Source organism: Bubalus kerabau, chromosome 10 (assembly GCF_029407905.1).
Source record: "Bubalus kerabau isolate K-KA32 ecotype Philippines breed swamp buffalo chromosome 10, PCC_UOA_SB_1v2, whole genome shotgun sequence".
Classification (NCBI taxonomy): domain Eukaryota; kingdom Metazoa; phylum Chordata; class Mammalia; order Artiodactyla; family Bovidae; genus Bubalus; species Bubalus kerabau.
Genome location: NC_073633.1, coordinates 8,512,289 through 8,534,930, shown reverse-complemented (window position 1 = coordinate 8,534,930; position 22,642 = coordinate 8,512,289). Strand labels below are relative to the sequence as shown.

Sequence of the window (22,642 nt, the reverse complement as noted above, 5' to 3'; positions counted from 1 at the left end):
GTTGGGAAGATGCCCTGGAGGAGGCATGGCAGCCCACTGCAGTGTTCTTGCCTGGAGAATCCTCGTGAACGAAGGAGCCTGGTGGGCTACAGTCCATGGGGTCGCAGAGAGTCGGACACCACTGAGCAACTAAGGACAGCAGACGCTCTGAAAAAAATTCCATGTTCATCTCCCACCATTTTTATTTTTGAGGATAAATTTATCTTTGTTTTCTCTTCAGAATGATGGCTGTCTCGGTACTTCAGGTGGAATTCGTCCTTTTCAGCTTCAAAACTGGAAGCAGAAAGTTAGTCGAACTAAGAAAGCAGAATTCATACGTACAGCTGAAAAATATAAAAATCAGTAAGTATAAGAACATTATCTTAAAGGAACATTACTCATCATTTTATTACGAACGATATAAAGTTAATTCTCCTCCACTCTATCTAATCCCATACCAAAGACTAGTCACTAGTCTTTCAAATGTAAAACAAGGGGCCCGTGAGAAGTGTGAAATATACAAATGATAGTAAACTATTTAATATAAAGTTAATTTTAAGTAGAGTTCTTTAAATCTTAATTTCACTATTTTGAATCAGTGTATATCAAGGAGAATCAAGGATTTCTTTAGATCACATATATCAAGTAACAGATTGGATACATTTTGACTTAGCAAAGTAAGCACTTGGTAAATATTTTTGAGTGAATAATTTTAATGAAGAGTCCTACTGTACTCTTGAGGTTTTTGTTTCTTTTTTTTATTGGCCTTTTAATTGGTCTCCCTTCCTTGGTCTCTATCTCTTTCAGATCTACCCTGTACATTATGACTAGAAAAATTGAGAAGGTGGCATTTAAGTTTTAGTGTTTATGTATTTTTAAATAACCAGTGATATTTACTGAATGTTCACCATTGTTAGTAGCACCATATGATTTAATAAATATAATGAGTAAAGGTAAAAGAACTGGAGCTCAGAGCAGCTAGCCCTCTCCTATAGTTGGAGGCTTTATAATACACTGCTCTGGATTTATGCAGTATCAATTTGCTGAAGAACCAAGAGAAAAGGAGGCTTTTGTACGAAATGATCTCTGGACCAGAATTATTGGCAGTTGTCTGTTTAGAAATTCTACCAATAAATAGTATACTGTTTGAATTTTAACAAGTTATACCATAGCTCAGCCTTGTGAGACTGAATTCTGACTGTATCGGTTTAATTCTTTCATTTTTAATACTCAGAATTTGATAAACTACAGTTTTTTTTTAATTTATAAAATGCATTATCTTAGATAGAATTGGACTCTAGGTTAAGATTTCTGGTTTATGTTTCTTTCTAGATAAGATAATCTGCCAGATGATTAATGTACATAAATATAGCAAGCCAGTTAGATTATGCCAGTATAGATAGGTACCTTATCTGTGTATAGGTTTTATAACTCTGATTAGGCTTTCTTCATCTGTTATAAGGTTTTGGAAAAACTCATTGAAAGAGTATTAGAAAAATCCATTGAAATTGAATCCAACAATTCTCATTGAATATAAAGGGAAGAACACCATTTGTAATATTTTTATTTTCAGAATAGGTTATATATTCACATAATTCAAAAATTAATTCATATCAAAGGATCCACAGTGGAAGGTCTTTGTTTCACCTGTGACCCATATCACCCATTTCCCTTCTCTCCAAACAACCATTTTTAGTTTCTTGTATATCCTTCACAGGTATTTTATATGCTTTTTTAAGGACATAAAAATGCATATGCAAATGGTTCCTTTTTTTTTATATAAATGGTAGTATACTATATATACATTCTTGTGCATCTTGTTTTGTATTTTTAACTTAAGAGTATATCCTAGATACCAAGAAGTTATTGGTTTTGTTCAGGCATGATAATGGTATTATAATTATACAAATCAAATACTCATAATCTCTAGAAATGCACACTGAAGTATGTTGGGGTGGAAGTACATAATGTAGTGGATTTCCTTTAGAGTAATTAAGCAAAAAAGGAAGAGGAAAGATAAAGTAGATGAAAGAGAGGAAAAAGACAGGTAGAATTGTTGAGTTAGAGTGATATGAGGTATATCATATGGAATGATACGAGGGGAATCAGTTTACCATTCTCTAGTATGTCTTAACATTTTCATGTAAAACTTTTGTTAAAAAGGAGTGTATCTTGGAGATCTTTCCTTATCAGTACGTAGAACATGGTACTGCGTTGTATTCCAGTGTATGCGTGTACCATCACTTATTTAATCTGCCCCTTAGTGATAGACATTAGATTACAGAAAATGTTAAGTTATAGTAAATAAACGCTTAATTAATTGGAGCATCCATGGAGGTTCATATCATTTTGCGCATCTATGAGTGTATCTTTAGGAAAAATTCCTACAAGTAGAAGTGCTGGATCAAAGGTATATGAATTTGCGATTGTAATGAATAATTTCTGATTATTCATGATTGTGATGATTAATGAATAATTTCTAAAAAATCCTTGATAGGCCATTTATGATTTCACCAACAATATATGAGAGGACCCATTTCCCCACAGTTTTATCATCAGAATATATTAAACTTGTGTGTTTTTTTTTCCACCAGTCTGATAGATTCACCATGTTACCATGGTATAGTTTCAGTCTTTTCTCATGTTACGAGAGAGGTTGAGCATCTCTTTTTGTTTGGCAATTTGTCTCCATTATTACATTTTGAATATCTTTATGGGTCAATATTTCGAATCCAGGAGTAACAAAGCATGACTTACTGTTGTAGCATAGCCTGTGTCCATGATGGGCATTTCTGTTTGATTTCAGTGCCTTTCCCCACCCCAGCCAGAATTGAGATGGGCTGGCTCTCAGTGCAGGGCTCCAGGAGCTGCCCGCAGCCTGTTAGACTGACCTTCAGACTAAAAGCTTTTTGATGTCTCTGTTCTCCCCCTTCCTTCCTCCCAACATAGATTGAAGTTCTGACTCCCTCAACCTTGGGGCAGCCAGGTAGGGCCTGTGGCATTCTCATCTATTTACCTCAGTGTGCCTTTTATATTAAATTCTTTTCTTGGTTGGCAAGTGAAAAAGATTGGGAAACTCTGCCTTATACAGTTGCCCCTCAGAATAGAGGAAAGGAAATCAGTGACCAGAGATACTCTACCACTCATTAAATTCAGAATTAGTGGAGAAGTATTTATATTAATTTCCACCTTGTGGGAGAAAGAAAATAGATGTTGAGAAAATAAATTTCTTTGTCCAACCGAAAAGTTTCTTGATGGTAAATTGTTTTGTTTTACCCCTGGGTTCAAGCTAACATTAGAAGTCCTTACTGGTAGATGGATTAAAGCCAAGGAGCAAGGATGAGATGAAGAAGCTTTGAAGTAAATGTAGACCATATCCCATAAAAACACTAAAATCCCTGCCTTCATAGATTGTTTGCCTTTTGAAGTTTTAGTTTTACTAGCATTAATAACTTGCATTTCTGTAGTGCATTTTGCTTCCCTTGTGGCTCAGATGGTAAAGAATCTGCCTGCAATGCCAGAGACCCAGGTTTGATCCCTGGTTTGGGAAGATTCCCTGGAGAAGGGAATGGCAACCCACTCCAGTATTCTTGCCTAGAGAATTCAATGAGCAGAGGGGAGCCTGCCAGGCTACAGTCTGTGGGGTCACAGAGTCGGACACGACTGAACGACTAGTATACACACACACAACACTTTCCTAACTACTGTTTTCATTCCATAGCCTTATTGATCCAAGTAATTTCATTTTGAATCCTTTGATGAATTAATACAAAGTATGGATTGTAAGTATATCCATATTTTAAACAATTAAAAATGTACTTAAATCATATTTATACTATTTGTTTTTTTCCCTAAAGGGTTATTAATCTAGAAAAAGACAAACACAGTCATTTCTACAACCAAAAAAGTGACTTCAGAATTGAACATAGTATGCTGGAAGAATTGGAAAATAAACTGATTAACAGCAGGAAAACAGAAAGTAAGTTGAGTTCATGATGAACAAAACTCATTGAGAGATATAAAGTCATAGTTTTGCCCTGTGCGTTGTCCTTGTGTGTGACTGTTACAGTCTCTATCAAGATACATTCTAGTTGGTGTAATGAGTTTATCTTTTAAAGATATATATTTATTTTGGGGGGGTCACTATTGAGTCTGGATATTTATAACTGGATTGTTATAACTGGATTGTTTGCTGTGTATATTTCGTCTTAATAGGAAAAAGAGGGTTTTGTTTTCTGGTTGTCAAATCAGTTAATGATACTACATTATTTTAAAGTAAAGGAAGGTGCCTTAAAGATCTGCACAGGCTGGGCTTGCAAAAGGATCAGCATGCCTTTAGCTGGAGGTGCACTGTAGCCTTCCTTGGAAGAGGAACAGAAAAAACATAAAAAGACACAGCTGGTTCAAAGTCCAAATTCTTACTTTATGTATGTAAAATATCCAGGTAGCTGCAAGATTACTTACAGCCAGGCTTACACAGTGGTATTTGGTGTAGATTGTTCAACTGTTGTGCCAGCCAATAGGAGGAAAGGCCAGACTCAGAAGGATGTTCATTTAGAAGAAAGCAATACTAATGATCCACAGTTTCCTGAATCTGTGTCCTGTCGCAGAAAGCCTTTTCAGTTCAGTGATTCCAGTTAATCTACCAAGATAATGTAATTATATTTAATTTTTTGCAAGGTTTGCATCTCGTATTTTGGTGTCAGTTTTTAAATAAAGCTTTGATTATGGGCAATAAATTTGAAAAATAAAGGAAAACTGATTACTGGGTATCTGATCTTAGCTCATCACCAGGATCCTATTGACTGAATCCCAGACTCAGTAAGCATCAACAGATTCAGAACCTGTATGACCGTTCAAGTGCTCAAGTCACATAGTTGCTTAAACTTGAGTTTACTTGTCTGTGGTATATTAATAAAACCTGCCATTTCTACCACAGGAGAGCTGTCTGTGCATCTGATGAAATAGTATTGGGTAGGCTCAAAGCTTCGTTCGGGTTTTTCTGTAAGATGTTATGGAAAAACCCAAATGAACCTTTTGGCCAACCTAATATATAAGAAAGTGTTAGAGATTGTACGGTGAATATGTTCTACTGCTTGTTATGAATATTAATAATTACTAACTGTACTAAATGTTGGCCTTTAAAAAGAATTTTACAAGAATACCTTGTTTCCTTGTACAGTAGATTTTTTAAACTGTAAAGTCCTTATTTTATAGTAAAAACACTTCTTAACTTTGATTAAAGGAAAAGTAATGGTTTTCAGGGGCTTCCCAGGTGGTGCTAGTGGTAAAGAACCTACCTGCCAATACAGGAGACATAAGAGATGTGGGTTTGATCCCTGGGTCAGAAAGATGTCGCTGGAGGAGGGTATGATAACCCACTCCATATTCTTGCCTGGAGAATCCCGTGGACAGAGGAGCCTGGCAGGTTACGGTCCATAGGGTCGCAAAGAGTCAGATACAACTGAATTGACTTAGCACAGCACAGCACAGCAATGGTTATCAACCAACTGAGCTTTATAAAATATTAAGACTTATTACATAGAGATTATACTGCTCATGTGACACCTTTATAGTTAATTAAAAGAAATTTTTAGTAAGTTTTTCCTTTCAGAATATAAGATTGCACTATTTTAAAAAGTCATCTTTTGTCAGACGGTGGCAAGAATCATTCTCTTTCATCTGTTGGAATGATGAGACCTAACATAAATGCCAGATTTCTAGTTCTCCTCTTTGATTCATAGAAGAATCTGAGCATCCCTTGTTTAATATTAATGTTTCTTAATATCCCTCAGTTCTTTTACAGACAAAAAAGGCTGATCTTTCTGTCTCTCCATCATGTCATTAAGTAGAGTATCTCCATTCTGTGCATTTTAAGTCACTTGATTTTCTCCCTTTTAAGGCACTTCTTTTTATTTTCTAATTTCCCTTTGTCTACAGTTTTGCTTCTCTTTATTTATACTTTGTGTTTATCTTATCTTGGAGAAGAAGGAATGCACTGCATTAATATAAGGATATAGAAATTTCCCTTTCACATGTTTCAGCTCCAAAGCATTAAATAGCTATGCTTTACCTCAAATATTATGTCACATTTTAGCATGCATTTATGTAATGTTGTACTTGAATGCTTTGCCTATAGTGCAGAATGTCAGTTCCAAATGAATTAATAAAAGATCATTTTCTCTATAGTGGTATCATTGTAGCTGTTCAAACTATGGCAAATGTAAAACAACAGAAAACACTTTCCTGATTACTAGGGAAGTTTCTTGACTTAAAATTCCTAAAAATGAGTAAGACCCTATAAAATACATTGGGTAAAGTTTCTACTTTTATAGAACTCTGGAATTTTAATAAAAAATGGAAAAAGCCAAAGTCATATATGCATATTTGGGTTTGTTTTGAATATTAGCACTGGCTTCCAGCCTAAAGATAAACTTTTTAAAAAAATGATTGTTTTTAAGGACTTTTGAACAGAGCCGTTTGGTGTTTCATGTTCATTTGTGGAAGAGTTGCAAAAAAAAATAAGGGGGAGGTGGATAAGTAAACTACCCAAAGAGGATGATCAAATATTATTATATGAATATGTATATAAATATGAGTATTTGACTTTATGCTAATAATTTAAGTAATTACAGTAAGGTTACTACTTCAGAAGGGAAATATTAAAGAAGAATCCAGTCTTCCTGCTGATGATACAGAGCATCTGAAAATGGCTTTGAGACCCTTTGTTCTTCAGGCTTCTATTGTGGGCCTAGCACCTTACTTGAGACTGGTCCTTTGGCTGCGCTTGGCAGCCTGTAGTATAGCAATAGCAGCGTTAGTCTCTCAGACGTGTCCATCTCTTTGTGACCCCACAAACTGTAGCCCACCAGGATCCTCTGTCTATGGGATTTTCCAGGCAAGAATACTAGAGTGGGTTGCCATTCCCTTCTCCAGAGGATCTTCCTGACCCAGGGATTGAACCCAGGTCTCCTGCATTGCAGGCAGACTCGTAACCATCTGAGCTACAGGGAAACCTATAGCATAGACACCAGTAAATGGCACCTGAGACATCTCCTCAAGACCATGACTATGACACCAGTGGGTGTCACCAGCCCGCCTTAGATGGTGTGGTTAGATAAAGTTAATTCTCACTGGGCATTAATGTTGGCAATACAGTTTTAATATTCTAACAATAATTGAGATCAACTCTATGTCTGCAAATTATAGCAAAAAGGAAAAAACTGTTAAAAAATAAAACATGACTAAAATTATGCTACTGATCCATGTATTGGAGTGTCCAATAACTCAGTCTCCAGAGTTAAAAAAATATTTCTAAGGACATTTCCCTGGCACAGGTTATAATAAGGCTTGACCTGTTGTGCCTTAAAAGATTAGACAAAATTAGATGCTTTGTTTACAGCAAGAGTTGGTTCGGGCTATTTTAACACTCATAAACCATCTTTTGTTCTTTAATTGTTCTTCAATAATTTACTAGGTGAGGGTGATCAGTCTTGTGTGAAGAATCCTGAATTGGTAACCACAATTGTCATAGACTTACTTTAAAGTACATCCTTCTTCCTTCAGTAGTTCAGTTCAGTTTAGTCGCTCAGTCATGTCCGACTCTTTGTGACCCATGAATCGCAGCACGCCAGGCCTCCCTTGTCCATCACCAACTCCTGGAGTCTACCAAACTCACGTCCATCAAATCGGTGATGCCATCCAGCCATCTCATCCTCTGTCGTCCCCTTCTCCTCCTGCCCTCAATCCCTCCCAGCATCAGAGTCTTTTCCAATGAGTCAACTCTTCACATGAGGTGGCCAAAGTATTGGAGTTTCAGCTTCAGCATCAGTCCTTCCAATGAACACCCAGGACTGATCTCCTTTAGGATGGACTGGTTGGATCTCCTTGCAGTCCAAGGAACTCTCAAGAGTCTTCTCCAACACCACCGTTCAAAAGCATCAATTCTTCAGTGCTCAGCTTTCTTCACAGTCCAACTCTCACATCCATACATGACCACTGGAAAAACCATAGCCTTGACTAGACAGACCTTTGTTGGCAAAGTAATGTCTCTGCTTTTGAATATGCTATCTAGGTTGGTCATAACTTTCCTTCCAAGGAGTAAGCGTCTTTTAATTTCATGGCTGCAGTCATCATCTGCGGTGATTTTGGAGCCCCAAAAAATAAAGTCTGACACTGTTTCCACTGTTTTGCCATCTATTTGCCATGAAGTGATGGGACCAGATGCCATGATCATAGTTTTCTGAATGTTGAGCTTTAAGCCGACTTTTTCACTCTCCTCTTTCACTTTCCTCAAGAGGCTTTTTAGTTCCTCTTCACTTTCTGCCATAAGGGTGGTGTCATCTGCATATCTGAGGTTATTGATATTTTTCCCGGCAATCTTGATTTCAGCTTGTGCTTCTTCCAGCCCAGCGTTTCTCATGATGTACTCTGCGTAGAAGTTAAATAAGCAGGGTGACAATATACAGCCTTGACGTACTCCTTTTCCTATTCGGAACCAGTCTGTTGTTCCATGTCCAGTTCTAACTGTTGCTTCCTGACCTGCATACAGGTTTCTCAAGAGGCAGGTCAGGTGGTCTGGTATTCCCATCTCTTTCAGAATTTTCCACAGTTTATTGTGATCCACACAGTCACAGGCTTTGGCATAGTCACTAAAGCAGAAATATGCTGGGAGCCGGCGAGAGACATTCCACTCGTGACAAAGGTCATGAGGAAGGGGGCTCGGCATACGCAAAGGCGGGATCGAGCCTCGGGAGTGCCCCCGGATATTCTCGAGCATCTACCCCCCAAAAACCAGAGTCTGCCTACTTTATTGCTTTGTGCTCTCACCTCTGACTTTACTGGGGGCTGTCCCCCACCACCATCTCACTCTCTCTGTCAAAGAGTTAACTTATAGCTCCAATTAATAAAGTTCCTGGGCAATTAGGAGTGTTTAAATCCAAACCCCTCAGATGGCTCTCTAACTCGCCTGACAAGTTTACCCGGACACCTACAGCTATGCATACGATTGTTTACAGTCTCCCAGCCTCCAGAGGCACGGGAAGCTTAAGATATTCAAATAGCTTAGAGCCTCTCAGAGAATTAGAAACTGTCAGAATAAAGCTAGTAAAAGATTTCATTGATGAGCCAATGTTTGTTGCCAAGTTTTCACATCCCTTGAATTGTATCCTTGAATGTGCATTAATTAATATAGTTGGTATGTAGAAAAAATAAGTAGTGGCCTGGTGTTAGTAACTTTAGACCCTTAAGGTAGTAAATTCTTTCCTTTGTAAACCCATTACACATCCACCCTATAGGAACGTAATCTTATCTTCGGAGGATGGCGCCAAACCTTAAAATAATTACTCTTAGAGAAAATAAGTCTTTGTTGATAAGTCCTTGTCAAGAGTCATAAAATGTTAATAGGCCTCTGGCCAGAAGATGATGTAAATCACCTAAACCATTTGTATACGATAAATCTGCAGGAAAGAAACCCTGGTTTTTGATAAGCATCAAAGACTGCTGATTTTGCATCCCCTATTGTCCTCTATGTGTAACTTAGGGTATAAAAGCCCCTGTTGAAAATAAAGCTATGGGCCTTGCTCACCAACGCTTGGTCTCCCCATGTCATTCTTCCCTTTAACTTCTAGCTGAGTGTCCATCTGGAGCGTGGATGTCCTCTGCGACCATTTATTTGCCTGGGCTTCTAAGACCCACTCGAGAAGGTGTCTAAGGTGGGGCACCTTCCGCTATTCGAGAGGGCGCCTGTGGCCTCCGTGGTCAGAGCTAACCTGGTGTCACGGGTTATATTGATTTTCCGCGTAAACCAAGCCACTCAGCTTCTTTTCTCCACTGAATTTTCCTACTGAGCTATCCTCATTCTATTCCTCTTTATTATATCTAATTAACATTTGAATAGGCCGCCTAGCCGTCTCTCCTTCGAAGACCCTGGATCAGCCGGGGCTGGACCCCGGCAGAAATAGATGTTTTTCTGGAACTCTCTTGCTTTTTCGATAATCCAGCAGATGTTGGCAATTTGATCTCTGGTTCCTCTGCCTTTTCTAAACCCAGCTTGAACATCTGGAAGTTCACAGTTCACGTATTGCTGAAGCCTGGCTTGGAGAATTTTGAGCATTACTTTACTAGCGTGTGAGATGAGTGCAATTGTGCGGTAGTTTGAGCATTCTTTGGCATTTCCTTTCTTTGGGATTGAAGTGAAAACTGACCTTTTCCAGTCCTGTGGCCACTGCTGAGTTTTCCAAATTTGCTGGCATACTGAGTGCAGCACTTTCACAGCATCATCTTGGATTTGAAATAGCTCAACTGGAATTCCATCACCTCCACTAGCTTTGTTCATAGTGATGCTTCCTAAGGCCCACTTGACTTCACATTCCAGGATGTCTGGCTCTAGGTCAGTGATCACACCATCGTGATTATCTGGGTCATGAAGATCTTTTTTGTACAGTTCTTCTGTGTATTCTTGCCACCTCTTCTTAATATCTTGTGCTTCTGTTAGGTCCATACCATTTCTATCCTTTAGCGAACCCATCTTTGCATGAAATATTCCCTTGGTATCTCTAATTTTCTTGAAGAAATCTCTAGTCTTTCCCATCCTGTTCTTTTCCTCTATTTCTTTGCATTGATCTCTGAGGAAGGCTTTCTTATCTCTCCTTGCTATTCTTTAGAACTCTGAATTCAGATGCTTATATCTTTCCTTTTCTCCTTTGCTTTTTACTTCTCTTCTTTTCACAGCTATTTGTAAGGCCTCCTCTGACAGCCATTTTGCTTTTTTGCATTTCTTTTCCATGGGGATGGCCTTGATCCCTGTCTCCTGTATATTGTCATGAACCTCCATCCATAGTTCTTCAGGCACTCTGTCTATCAGATCTAGTCCCTTAAATCTATTTCTCACTTCCACTGTATAATCATAAGGGATTTGATTTAGGTCATACCTGAATGGTCTAGTGGTTTTCCCTACTTACTTCAATTTAAGTCTGAATTTGGCAATAAGGAGTTCATGATCTGAGTCACAGTCAGCTCCTGGTCTTGTTTTTGCTGACTGTATAAAGCTTTTCCATCTTTGGCTTCAAAGGATATAATCAATCTGATTTCTGTGTTGACCATCTGGTGATGTCCTTCTCCCTTACAGGAGCAAAAATCCAGCAACAGTTGGCCAAAATATACAACAATGTAAAGAAACTTCAGCATCAGTTAAAAGATGCGAAGCCTACACCTGATTGTAAGTAAATTTACATTTTCTATTTTTTTTTTATGTATTAGTTTTTCCTATTGTTCATTAGAAAAATATATACTTTTAAAATAAATTTTTCTGTTTGGCATTAATGGAGGAGCTAAACCTTACTTTTTGTTAGAGATTAATAAGGAAACATTGGAAAACTGTAATATCTGCTGTTTATGTATTTTTTTTAGTCTTTAAAATGCTATTAAATGCTTATAAATTATGAAGTAGAACAGATATTAATGTCATATATAGGATGAAGAGAGCTTCCCAGGTGGCACTAGTGGTAAAGAAGCCGCCTGCCAATGCAGGAGACTTAGAGATACAGGTTTGATCCCTGAATCGAGAAGATCCCTTGGGGGCGGGCATGGCAACCCACTCCAGTTTTCTTGCCTGAAGTATCCCATGGACAGAGGAGCCTGGTGGACTAGAGTTCCTGGGGTTGCACAGAGTCAGACACGACTGAGGGACTTAGCAGCAGCAGCAGCTTCAGATGAAGAATCTGGTGTGCAAAGATTCAGGTTCAGCTGATAAAGAGGAAACGATTCTTGATTCTTTGCCTACTGTTCCCATCATTTGCTAATTGAAATTATTGCCTTTCAGAGGCATTTCAAATACCTGAGGGAATGGCTAAGTAGTATTAGGGCAAATTTCAGTCATTTGTGAAAGACGAAATAGTGTCCTTACCTCTTTCCTTATACCAACGTTCATTCCTGAGAGATCAAAGCAGTACAGTAAAGTGCTCAAGATGCATGGACTTAAGAATCAGACACAGGCTGGGTCAAATCCTTGAATTGTCAGGTACGTGGTTTTAGGCAAGTTACTCAGTCTGTTTGAACTTTCACTTACTGAGCTCTGAAATGGAGATAATCATACAGCCTAACTCAGAGTTGTGGGAATGAAGTGAGACGGCACATAGAGCACTGATGCACTGCTTATGGCATAATCACTAAAATAGTAAATATCCAAAACCATTAAAAATATGAGAAAAGAACATGGATTACTATTTTTATGATTATATTATAATTTATGACAAAAGTCAGAAATCATAAAGAAAAAAGTGGACATAATTGACCATTCAAAAATACCACAAACCTATCAGAAAAGTTGAAATACAAATTAGGGTAATATTAGCAATATATATGTAACTTAAAAAGCTAATATCCATAATGTGTAAAGAGTGTCTACAAATTCGAGCAACAAAGGATCAATAGGCAAAGATTATAAGTTGCATATTATAGCCAAAGAAACACAAAACACATATGGGAAAGTGCTCAGGCTTATTAATTATTATAAAAATGTCAGTTAAATCAATGATAATAAATTTTTGATTATTTTGGAAATGGCTGGAATTACATGAGCAGGAGTACTCCCAGGAGCTGTAAATAGCTCGAGCCTCTTTGAAGGACAATGTGACAGTATTTTACATACTGTAAAGTGGGCATACTTTTTATAGCAATCAGTTATCCTCTAAAAATACTTATTTGAGGGGGGAGGGATAGATTGGGAGTTGGGCATTGACATGTACGTACTGCAAAATAAATAGGCAACAGGGACCTACTGTACAGCACAGGGAACTCTGCTTGATATTATATAATAACCTGAATATGAAGAGAATTTGAAAAAGAATAGATACATGTATATTTGTAACTGAATCACTTTGTTGTACACCTGAAACTAGCACAACAGTGTTAATCGATGACAGTCTAATATAAAATGAAAATTAAAAAATAAAAATACTTATTTGAGCATGCAGAAGTATGCAAAGATAGTTACTTCAGCATTGCATCTATTTAAAGATTCATCAGTTGGAGAATTAATGATTTAGGGTAGCATTAGACAACAAAATGCCATGTAGCCATACAAAGAATGAAGTACCATATGTATGTTGATATGGAAAGTTAATTACAACATATTGTTAAAGAAAAAGTGCAAGTCACAGAAAACATATGTGATATAGAAGTTTTTTTGGAAAAAAAAATAATATGTAAGGTATGTATGCTTAGGAAAAAATCTGTGATAAAAAAATTGCAATCATAAAAATTTACTTTTTAAAAGTACATTTTTTTCTTATCCTTTAGGCTGAGAAATGTTTTTTAATTAAGAGAACATTCTAATTTTCTTCCTAATTTTTAATTCTTAGTCATAATAAAATATGGCATAATTTTTCCTTTTTTTTTTTTTACAGTTGTTGAAAAGCTCAGAGAAATGATGGAGGAAATTGAAAATGCAATTAACACTTTTAAGGAAGAGCAGAGGTTGATGTATGTTTTAAACACATTTTAATTTAAAATTATTTACCTTTATTTTTCAATAACTTTTTAGGTAGTTGTATGTAAACTATTTTATTGTTACAAATTTAATACTAGTCTTACACAAAAGCAGCATAATACTTCTCTTTTGCTTTAGGTTTTAGACTGCTTTTCATGTTTAAAGTGAATTTTCATTTATATTTGGAGCCTATAAACTCTCAAATAAGAGTTTGAAAGACTGTTTTTTCCTCTGAGGAAACTCTTTGAAGGCTTAGATTTATAAATGTTAATAATGTGAAGTGGAGAAGATATCAAGAGTTGGGAATAATAAAATTTGAAGGAAAACAAAGGGCTAATATGGATTGGTTTGTATCTTATTTTTCAAACTTTTATTTTTAAAATTTTAGATATGAAGAGCTTATTAAAGAAGAGAAAACAACTAATAATGAGTTGAATGCCATATCAAGAAAAATTGACACATGGGCTTTGGGTAATTCAGAAACAGAGAAGGCTTTCAGAGCAGCATCGAGCAAAGTTCCTGGGGACAAAGTCACACCAAGTGCTCTTCCAGAAGAAGTGGTAGAGTTTGAAACGTTCCTTCAGCAGACGGGAGGGCGCCAGGGGGGCTGGGATGATTATGACCACCAGAACTTTGTGAAGATGAGAAGCAAGCATAAAGGGAAGCCAGCGTTCATGGGAGAAGTTCTGGAGCACCTTCCCGGAAGAACGCAGGATGAAGTTCAACAGCATGAGAAATGGTATCAAAAATTTCTGGCCCTGGAAGAAAGAAAAAAAGAGGTAATAAGAATTGTAATAGCTATTATTTACTGTATATTTCTGTGTTCTAGGACTAGGACTGTGCTACACTTTTTAACATATATTATTAACTTTAGTGCAAGCCTATGAGATATGTTAACAGTTTTCCCCCGTCTCAAAGCAGGTGAAACTGAGGTATTGAGAAGTTAAGTCATTTTAGTGGAACTATAGTTGACATACTCAACACCCAGCATAATCTACTCTAAGAAATAATACAATGAGTCAGAAAACATCTGACAATGGTAACATCCTGTGTGCACTGGAAATGGGAAATTCAGATTTAACCAGGCTTTTGATAAGTCATCTTACTAGTGAAGTCTACATTATTTTCAACAGAAAATAAAGAGGGCAGTAGGAAAAAAAAATTGTTTGACTCAAAAGTTTCTAAATAGTTTTGGAACTTTAGTTGCACTACTTATTTTAAAAGACTCAAAGTTTTGGCGACCCCAGAGTCGAGTAACTCTTAATTGTAGCAAATACCTAAAAGGTCCCATTTTTACAAAAATATTATTGTGGCTCTGGTTTAGATTAGGATTCCTCGCTGGCATTGGTGACTGTTCGGACTGGATAGTTCTTCACTGTGAGGGCTGTCCGGTGCGCTGTAGGGCGGTGAGCAGCGTCCTTGACCTCCACCCAGTAGATGCTGGTAGCACCACCTTAAATGTGATGATCAAAATATCTCCAGGCATTACCAGACGTCCTCTGGAGGGTAGAAATTGCCCTTGGTCAAGAACCATAGGCTTAGATAGTCCTAAAAAAAATTTTTTTTTTTTTGGTAGACTTGAACACAATAAACTTTAATTCGATTTGGTTTGACAAGAAAGGTATGATGGTTCAGCAGGCAACATACCCAAAAAGGAGCATTAAAGAAATACTTGATTCTACATTTAAAGTATTAGAGGAAATAGCTGGTGGTTTGTTGTTGCTATTGTTTCTCTCCAAAATAAGTTGAATGTTCATAAGGTCGACACTTAAAACTTGAAGAAAACATTTTGAAACATAAGTCATTTTTAAAGACTCAAAATAACAATCTAATAAGAATTATTTGGACTTCCCTGGTGGCTCAGACGGTAAAGCGTCTGCCTACAATGCGGGAGACCCGGGTTCAATCCCTGGGTTGGGAAGATCTCCTGGAGAAGGAAGTGGCTACCCAGTCCAGTATTCTTGCCTGGAAAATCCCATGGACGGAAGAACCTGGTAGGCTACAGTCCATGGAGTCACAAAGAGTTGGACGTGACTGAGTGACTTCACACACAAGAATTATTTGAGATTTTTTTCCAGGGGCCAGCAAAGTGGTCTGAGGACCAGCAAAGTCAGCATCACCTGGGAACTTGTTAGAATTTAGCAGGGTCCAATCCCAGACCTAGTCTGAACTCAGGGGGTGGGGCCCCAAAATCTGAGTTTAAATAAAGCCTCTAGGTTATTCTGTTAACAAGCTCAAGTTTCAGAACCACCTGTCTAGGGTAAAGGAACAGACAGTGTTCCTTAACTGTGCTTCTTGTAATAAAGGTAAACCACCTAGATTCTGGCTTTCCCTTCTTGTTCCCAGCCACTGTGTTTCCGGATCCTTGATGACTGATTGAATGTCAGGGTGATATAGGAAAGAGTGTGAAAGAGGAGATGTCATTTACGGAAGCAGGACATGTTCGAGGAGAAGTGGGAAGTTTGGGAGTATAGCATCAGGAATGCAGTTTTGTGTTTTGGGGTTTTTTTGGCTGCACCCTGCGGCATGCAGGATATTATAAGTTCCCTGAGCTGGGATCAAACCCATGCCCCCTGTGATTAAAGCATGGAGTCTTAACCACTGGGTGGCCAGGCAAGTCCAGAAATGCATTTTAAATCTGTTGAGCTGAGAAGGTTGAGTAGAAAATTTACCATTCTTATCTCCCACTTCCTTTAATATATCGTATGTTTTGCCTAAATGAACATACTTCTTTTCAGATGTTCCATGAACTTTCTGGTCCACGTCCTCTTGCTTATCTTGTTCTCACTTTCTGGAACCTCCTTCTTTCTTCCACCCTCCACTGCTAACTTATCTACATCTGCCCAAATCATGTGCTGCTTTCTTTTGCCTACTCACCCCTCAGAATTTCACTAGCACTTGTTTATATGTCTTGTGTGATATGCGATGGCATGTTCTAAAATATGTTCTAGTATTTATGCGCATGTCTTATCTCACCTAGAGCGGTGCTGGTCAAACTTGGTCCATGGGTTGGATGTTAGTTTGCAAACTGTTTCTGGTCTTCAATGTGTTATTGTGATTATACAAGAATCAGCTACCCAGTAAGCATGCTATTTAGTTCAAGTGACTGTTTTTTCATAGAAAACTTCCTCGTTGAAAGAAGCAGTACATTGATTTACCTTCCGGCTTGAATTCCTGATATTGTTGTGGACTGGTACTTTGAGTAGCACTGGAGTAGATGGCATCTGGTATTGTTTAATCACCTGTGGGTCCTATTCACATTGTCTTGCTTATAGTACACACAGCAGAAGGATGTATTTCATGAAAATGGATGATATACCATGAGGAACTTCAGGGGAAAGTAATTCAGTTTCCTTTATGGCATAGAAAAGGCCTCTAGAATTTTAAATAATCTTTACATACCCACATATAAAGATATGAAGCTATTTTCCTTTTTTTTTTTTTACACTTTTGAAGCACTATGTGCCAGGCACTGACTCATTTAAACTTCAGAACAACCCTCTTTGAGAAATGCTACCTACCACTTACAGATGAGCAAAATGAGGACAGACACATGCGACTCATCCAAGGTTACATCCAGTAAATGGCAAAGCCAGGATTTGGTCCCAGATACCTGGCTTCAGAGCACATATCCTCACCTACCTCACTTTTAACTCCTTTTCTGAATTTGACCAGAGATGGGTCACTGAGAAAGGATTATAAGCCTAGAAAGAGAATTTGGAAGCAGAAGTGAAATGATCAGAGGAAAGGACTGTTTCCCCTGAACATCAAGGAAGGAGGTAAAGGGGATGAGGAGACTTCATGAGGTGTAGTCCTTGTGTACCTGGTGATTCAAAGAGGAAGAGAAAGGCCAATGGAATAGCCATTATTTAGTGTTTTAAAAGATACATTAAATTTTTTACAAAGAGAAGTAGAAAAAAGTTGCATTGGTTTAAAAAACCACTTTTCAAATCTAAGCAACAAGCATACCGCAGTCACTATGTAGAAAGAGATACGGATTTGAGGTTGTATTTTAAAATGCTTTTGGCGGGAATTCCCTGGCAATCCAGTGGTGAAGACTTGGTGCTTTCACTGTCGAGGCCCAGGTTCGGTCACTGGTTGGGGAACTAAGATGCCACATGCTTCACGGTGCAGCCAAATTAAAATAAAATAAAAAATAAAATGCTTTTGGTTATCAAAATTTTTTTTTCTTGCTATTGTTGTTTTTTAACCACATAGTCTATTCAGCATTGGAAAACCAAAAAGCAGCAAAAAAAGGAGGAAATTTTCAAATTAAAGGAAAAAGACAGCATACAAGTACTTTCTCATAATAAACAGGAAGATAATCAAAAACAAAAAGAAGAACAAAGAAAGAAGCAAAAATTGGCCCTTGAAGCTTGGAAAAAACAGAGAAGTATAGAAATGTCAATGAAAAACGCCTCCCAGTTAAAAGAGGAGGAAGAGAAAGAGAAAAAGCAGCAGAGAGAGCGTCAGCGCCAGTGTAAACTGAAATTGCTGCTGGAGACTTACACCCAACAGAAGAAAGAACAGGAAGAATTTTTGAGACTTGAAAAGGAGATACGGGAAAAGACAGAAAAGGCAGAAAAAAGGAAAACTGCTGCTGATGAAATTTCCAGGTTTCAAGAAAGAGTGAGTAAATACATTTCCTGAATAATTTTTCAGTGATACACATGGAGGTATTACTTCCAGGCTCAATTCAGCAAAAATTAATTGAATGCTTCTTACGTATCTGGCCTGGACCTAGCATTAGTACACCAAAATAAGTAGGCTGTGCTCCCTGCTTTCTAGTAGGTTATAGTCTAGTGGGAATGAGTGGTGTGCAAATAGGGGACTTCGCTGTGATACGGTAAACAGTGTGGCGCTTGGGGTGCGGACAGACAGCTTGGGGAGGTGGAGTGCACCGAGGGAAGCTCACACAGCTGCGTGGGGCAGAAGGCGATACTTGAGTCCTGAGAGAAGAAAGGGAAAGAAAGAGAGCTCCTTCCTAGCAGAGGGAACAGCGTGAATGGGCAGCTTGGAGGAACGTAACAGTAGCTTATGGGGGAAACTGTAAACACTTCAGTATTCTTAGGGAGAGACGGAAGCCAGTATCAAGGGGGAGACGGAAGCCAGCAGGAGACGAGACTGGAAAGGCAGCCACAGTCCAGGCCATGAAGGTCTCGTCTGCTCTCCCACACTGGCTGGGTTTTCCCTGTAGGTGACTTGCTTCCTTGGTCGCTGTCCAGCTTCCTACCATAGTGTAAGCTCCATGAAGGCAGAGGTTTTGTCCTTTTTGTTCATGCTTTACCCCAGGGTCTAGCACATTATACTCAGTATATACTTAAAGGAATCAAGGTTATTGCTGAGAGGTAGGGTTATAGTGATTTTAAACAAATGTATACAAGAAAAATCCTAATCAAAGAAAGAAGTTGCAGTCTCATCAGATAGGGCAGAATTCAGTCCAATTATTTTAAAAAAGACAAGGAAGGGTACTTTAAAATGAAAAAGAGTACAAGTGAGAGATAACTTATGAATTGCATCAAAATATATGTGCAAATATAGGCAACACTTATAAAGCAAAACATAAGGGAAGTACAAAGAAAATAATAAAAAATAACACATTACTAATGGTATTTCTTTTGGCTCATATATAAAAATAAAAATCTCCCTAAACAACCAAAGATCCATTCCGCAAAAAGGCAAGCAAGTCATATAATAAAAGACTTAGAAAAAAAGAAAACCTTGTATTGCACAGAAAGTATAATGCAAGAGATCTAAAACCAGATATCTCTGTATTGATAACTGAAAATTTTACCCATTAAAAGAAAGGAAGTTTTAGATTGACCCATAAAATAGAACAAGAAACAGTTGAGACAGCAAAAGAGACACTGATGTATAGAACAGTCTTATGGACTCTGTGGGAGAGGGAGAGGGTGGGAAGATTTGGGAGAATGGCATTGAAACATGTAAAATATCATGTATGAAATGAGTTGCCAGTCCAGGTTCGATGCACGATACTGGATGCTTGGGGCTAGTGCGCTGGGACGACCCAGAGGGATGGTATGGGGAGGGAGGAGGGAGGAGGGTTCAGGATGGGGAACACATGTATACCTGTGGCGGATTCATTTTGATATTTGGCAAAACTAATACAATTTTGTAAAGTTTAAAAATAAAAAAAAAAAAAGAAAAGAAACAGTTGAAAGAAAGTGATTCAGAAAGGATGTGCATGTGTTATGCTGATATTCAGAGAAAATAAAGCTCTTAGGTTTTCTTTTTTTGGGAAAAGTTGATATTAAAGGTATATCGCTGTTTAAGGTAATTTAATTTTATATGCAAGCAACTAAACGTTGAAATAAATATTAGTTAATTTTACTTCTTAATGTTATCTTTTTTGTTGGTATATGTCTTTTAGGATTTACATAAACTTGAATTGAAAATTCTGAATAGACAATTAAAGGAAGATGAGAAGGCAGAAAAACAAAGAAAACTGGCAAAATTAAAAGAAAAGGTACTCTACACTGAGATTACTTATTTTCATTGTTATTATCATAATTCTTTTATTTGTAAGGCTCCAAACGTAAAATCCAATTCTCTTTTATCTCCATCTCCTTTATTTCATACTTACTTATTTACAAATTACAAAGCAACTGTTTTAATTCTACCATTTCACATTATAAGCACCTCGTTTTCTTTTACCCTAAATTCCTTCTTTCTTCCTGCTCTTCATTCTTTTCTTCATTCTTCCTATGTGAAAAAAAAGTGAAAGTGTTAATTGCTCATTTATGTATAACTCTTTGCGACCTCATGGGCTGTGGCCCACAAGGCCCCTTTGTTCATGGAATTCTCCAGGCAAGAATACTGGAGTAGATAGCCTTTCCCTTCTCCAGGGGATCTTCCCAACTCAGAGATCGAACCCAGGTCTTCTGCATTGCAGGCGGATACTTTATTGTCTGAGCCACCAGAGAAGCCCCCATTTTTCCTATATGAGCCTGTACTTTAGATCTATAGCAGCTATGAGCATTGTTTAATTTCATTGGTGATAAAGATACTAGTGACTCTCACAGGTGAAACAAAGGACTACTTACTGGTGGTTATTTATCTTAAATTTATTGTCTGTCATAGTTTGCTGTGTTACATTTTCCTCATGCTGCTGCTGCTGCTGCTAAGTCACTTCAGTCGTGTCCGACTCTGTGTGACCCCATAGATGGCAGCCCACCAGGCTCCCCCGTCCCTGGGATTCTCCAGGCAAGAATACTGGAGTGGGTTGCCATTTCCTTCTCCAATGCATGAAAGTGAAAAGTGAAAGTGAAGTTGCTCAGTCGTGTCCGTAGCAACCCCATGGACTGCAGCCTACCAGGCTCCTCCATCCATGGGATTTTCCAAGCAAGAGTACTGGAGTGGGGTGCCAGTGCCTTCTCCGATTTCCCTCATGAGAGAAATACAAAAAAATACAACAGCAAAATAGAATAAAGTAACTAGAAAAAATAAATTAACATTTTATTAGTAGATTGATGTAATCCAAATTTTATTTTAGCTGTATGAGCACAATTAGAAGTTTACTGAAGAGGTTATTAACAGTTGTATTTCTGTCTAGGGAATATCAAATATTTTTCTTAAACCTGCTTTCTGTTACTAAAGATCTTACAAGTACAAACTGAATAGTTCATTTAAATTAACTGACACTCATTTTACTTCCGATTACAGGTTGAAAACAATGTTAGTAGAGATCCCTCTAGACTTTACAAACCTACCAAAGGTTGGGAAGAACGGACCAAAAAGATAGGACCAACAGGCTCTGGGCCACTTCTACATATCCCACATAGGTAAAGAAGGAGTTAGAATGGGTGTTCACTCTATAATAATCTAATAAACTGTATATGACTGTATATATTTTATGTAATTTATATATATTTTATAATAAATAGTTTATTATAAACTTTTTAAAGAGTGTATAGATAAAACACATCTATATACTTTTTAAAAGTTAACATTTAATCAAGACTTTAAAAAAATACGCTATATATTTATACTCTTTTCTTCTTCTCCTTAGGGCTATTCCAACCTGGAGACAAGGAGTTTAGAAAATATGGGATCATGAAATTGTCATTCAGTTGATGAGAATGTTAGCATATGGAGTTACAGGAGGAGAGAATGACCATGTCCTTAAAATTTTATTAGCCTCTTCAGATTGATTATTGTGTTGCATGTGAACTGGCAGGTATTAAGTTCTACAACGCATTGTCATTAGTATTTCTTGTTTATACTAAGAGGGTAATTAATACATGTTGGCCTACTGATGTAAAAGTTCTTTGAATAAGTTTATGTTAGAAACAGTATTTTATTTAAATACTTAAAACATTTGAAAGATTTTTTTTTGTCATGGCATGGCAAAATAAATTGAGACAATCATAGAGTGACATTTTTAAACCAAGATTTTGTACCATTTATAACTTGGAACTAAATTAACTTGAGTAACAAAAATTTTAAGTTTTTTCTTTTGAGTTATGAAATAAGTTAGAACTTTTTCTAAGTTTAACAGATTGGTAATTTGTCAGTTACTACATTTTTGTGTAACAAATATTTTGTATTTGTTTGAAGCATGCTTTGTTTTATAAGGAAAATATTTATTTTAAAAATACACCTCTCACCTCCTATATATTCTGTTATTTGCATTATTGATATACAATCTTACTGGTCTCCTTCAGCTGTTCCACGTCTCCGTTCAGCCTTCCTGGGCCCACATGTTTATAAACCTGTGTCCTTCACATCTTCTTCCTGGGCCCACACGTTTATAAACCTGTGTCTTTCACATCTTCTTCCTGGGCCCCACACATTTATAAACCTGTGTCCTTCACATCTTCTTCCTGGGCCCACATGTTTATAAACCTGTGTCTTTCACATCTTCTTCCTGGGCCCACATGTTTATAAACCTGTGTCCTTCACATCTTCTTCCTGGGCCCACACATTTATAAACCTGTGTCCTTCACATCTTCTTCCTCGGCCCCACACATTTATAAACCTGTGTCCTTCACATCTTCTTCCTGGGCCCACATGTTTATAAACCTGTGTCTTTCACATCTTCTTCCTGGGCCCACACGTTTATAAACCTGCGTCCTTCACATCTTCTCGGCTGATGCAGTTTTCTTTGGTGCTTTGTTTGCCTCAAGATATGAAAGTTTTGTTTTTAACAGCATC

General features: G+C 37.5%; 1 protein-coding gene and 1 pseudogene across 3 annotated transcripts in view; both read left to right on the top strand.

The window, feature by feature from the left end:
- The window catches only part of CCDC112 (coiled-coil domain containing 112), a 31,801-nt gene extending 9,700 nt beyond the window's left edge, over positions 1–22,101 (top strand). For 2 of the 3 annotated variants that reach the window (XM_055536535.1, XM_055536536.1), the window contains exons 2-10: positions 221–342; positions 3,837–3,958; positions 11,108–11,197; positions 13,386–13,461; positions 13,857–14,247; positions 17,687–18,097; positions 19,860–19,955; positions 21,152–21,270; positions 21,498–22,101. In XM_055536535.1, coding sequence (XP_055392510.1) covers positions 221–342; positions 3,837–3,958; positions 11,108–11,197; positions 13,386–13,461; positions 13,857–14,247; positions 17,687–18,097; positions 19,860–19,955; positions 21,152–21,270; positions 21,498–21,528 — 1,458 coding nt within the window. In that variant the 3' untranslated portion in view covers positions 21,529–22,101. The remainder of the gene's footprint in view (positions 1–220; positions 343–3,836; positions 3,959–11,107; positions 11,198–13,385; positions 13,462–13,856; positions 14,248–17,686; positions 18,098–19,859; positions 19,956–21,151; positions 21,271–21,497) is intronic. The other variant, XM_055536537.1, reaches the window with a different exon arrangement.
- On the top strand, positions 4,309–4,553 carry LOC129620812 (40S ribosomal protein S27-like; annotated as a pseudogene).
- Positions 22,102–22,642: the final 541 nt, after the last annotated feature.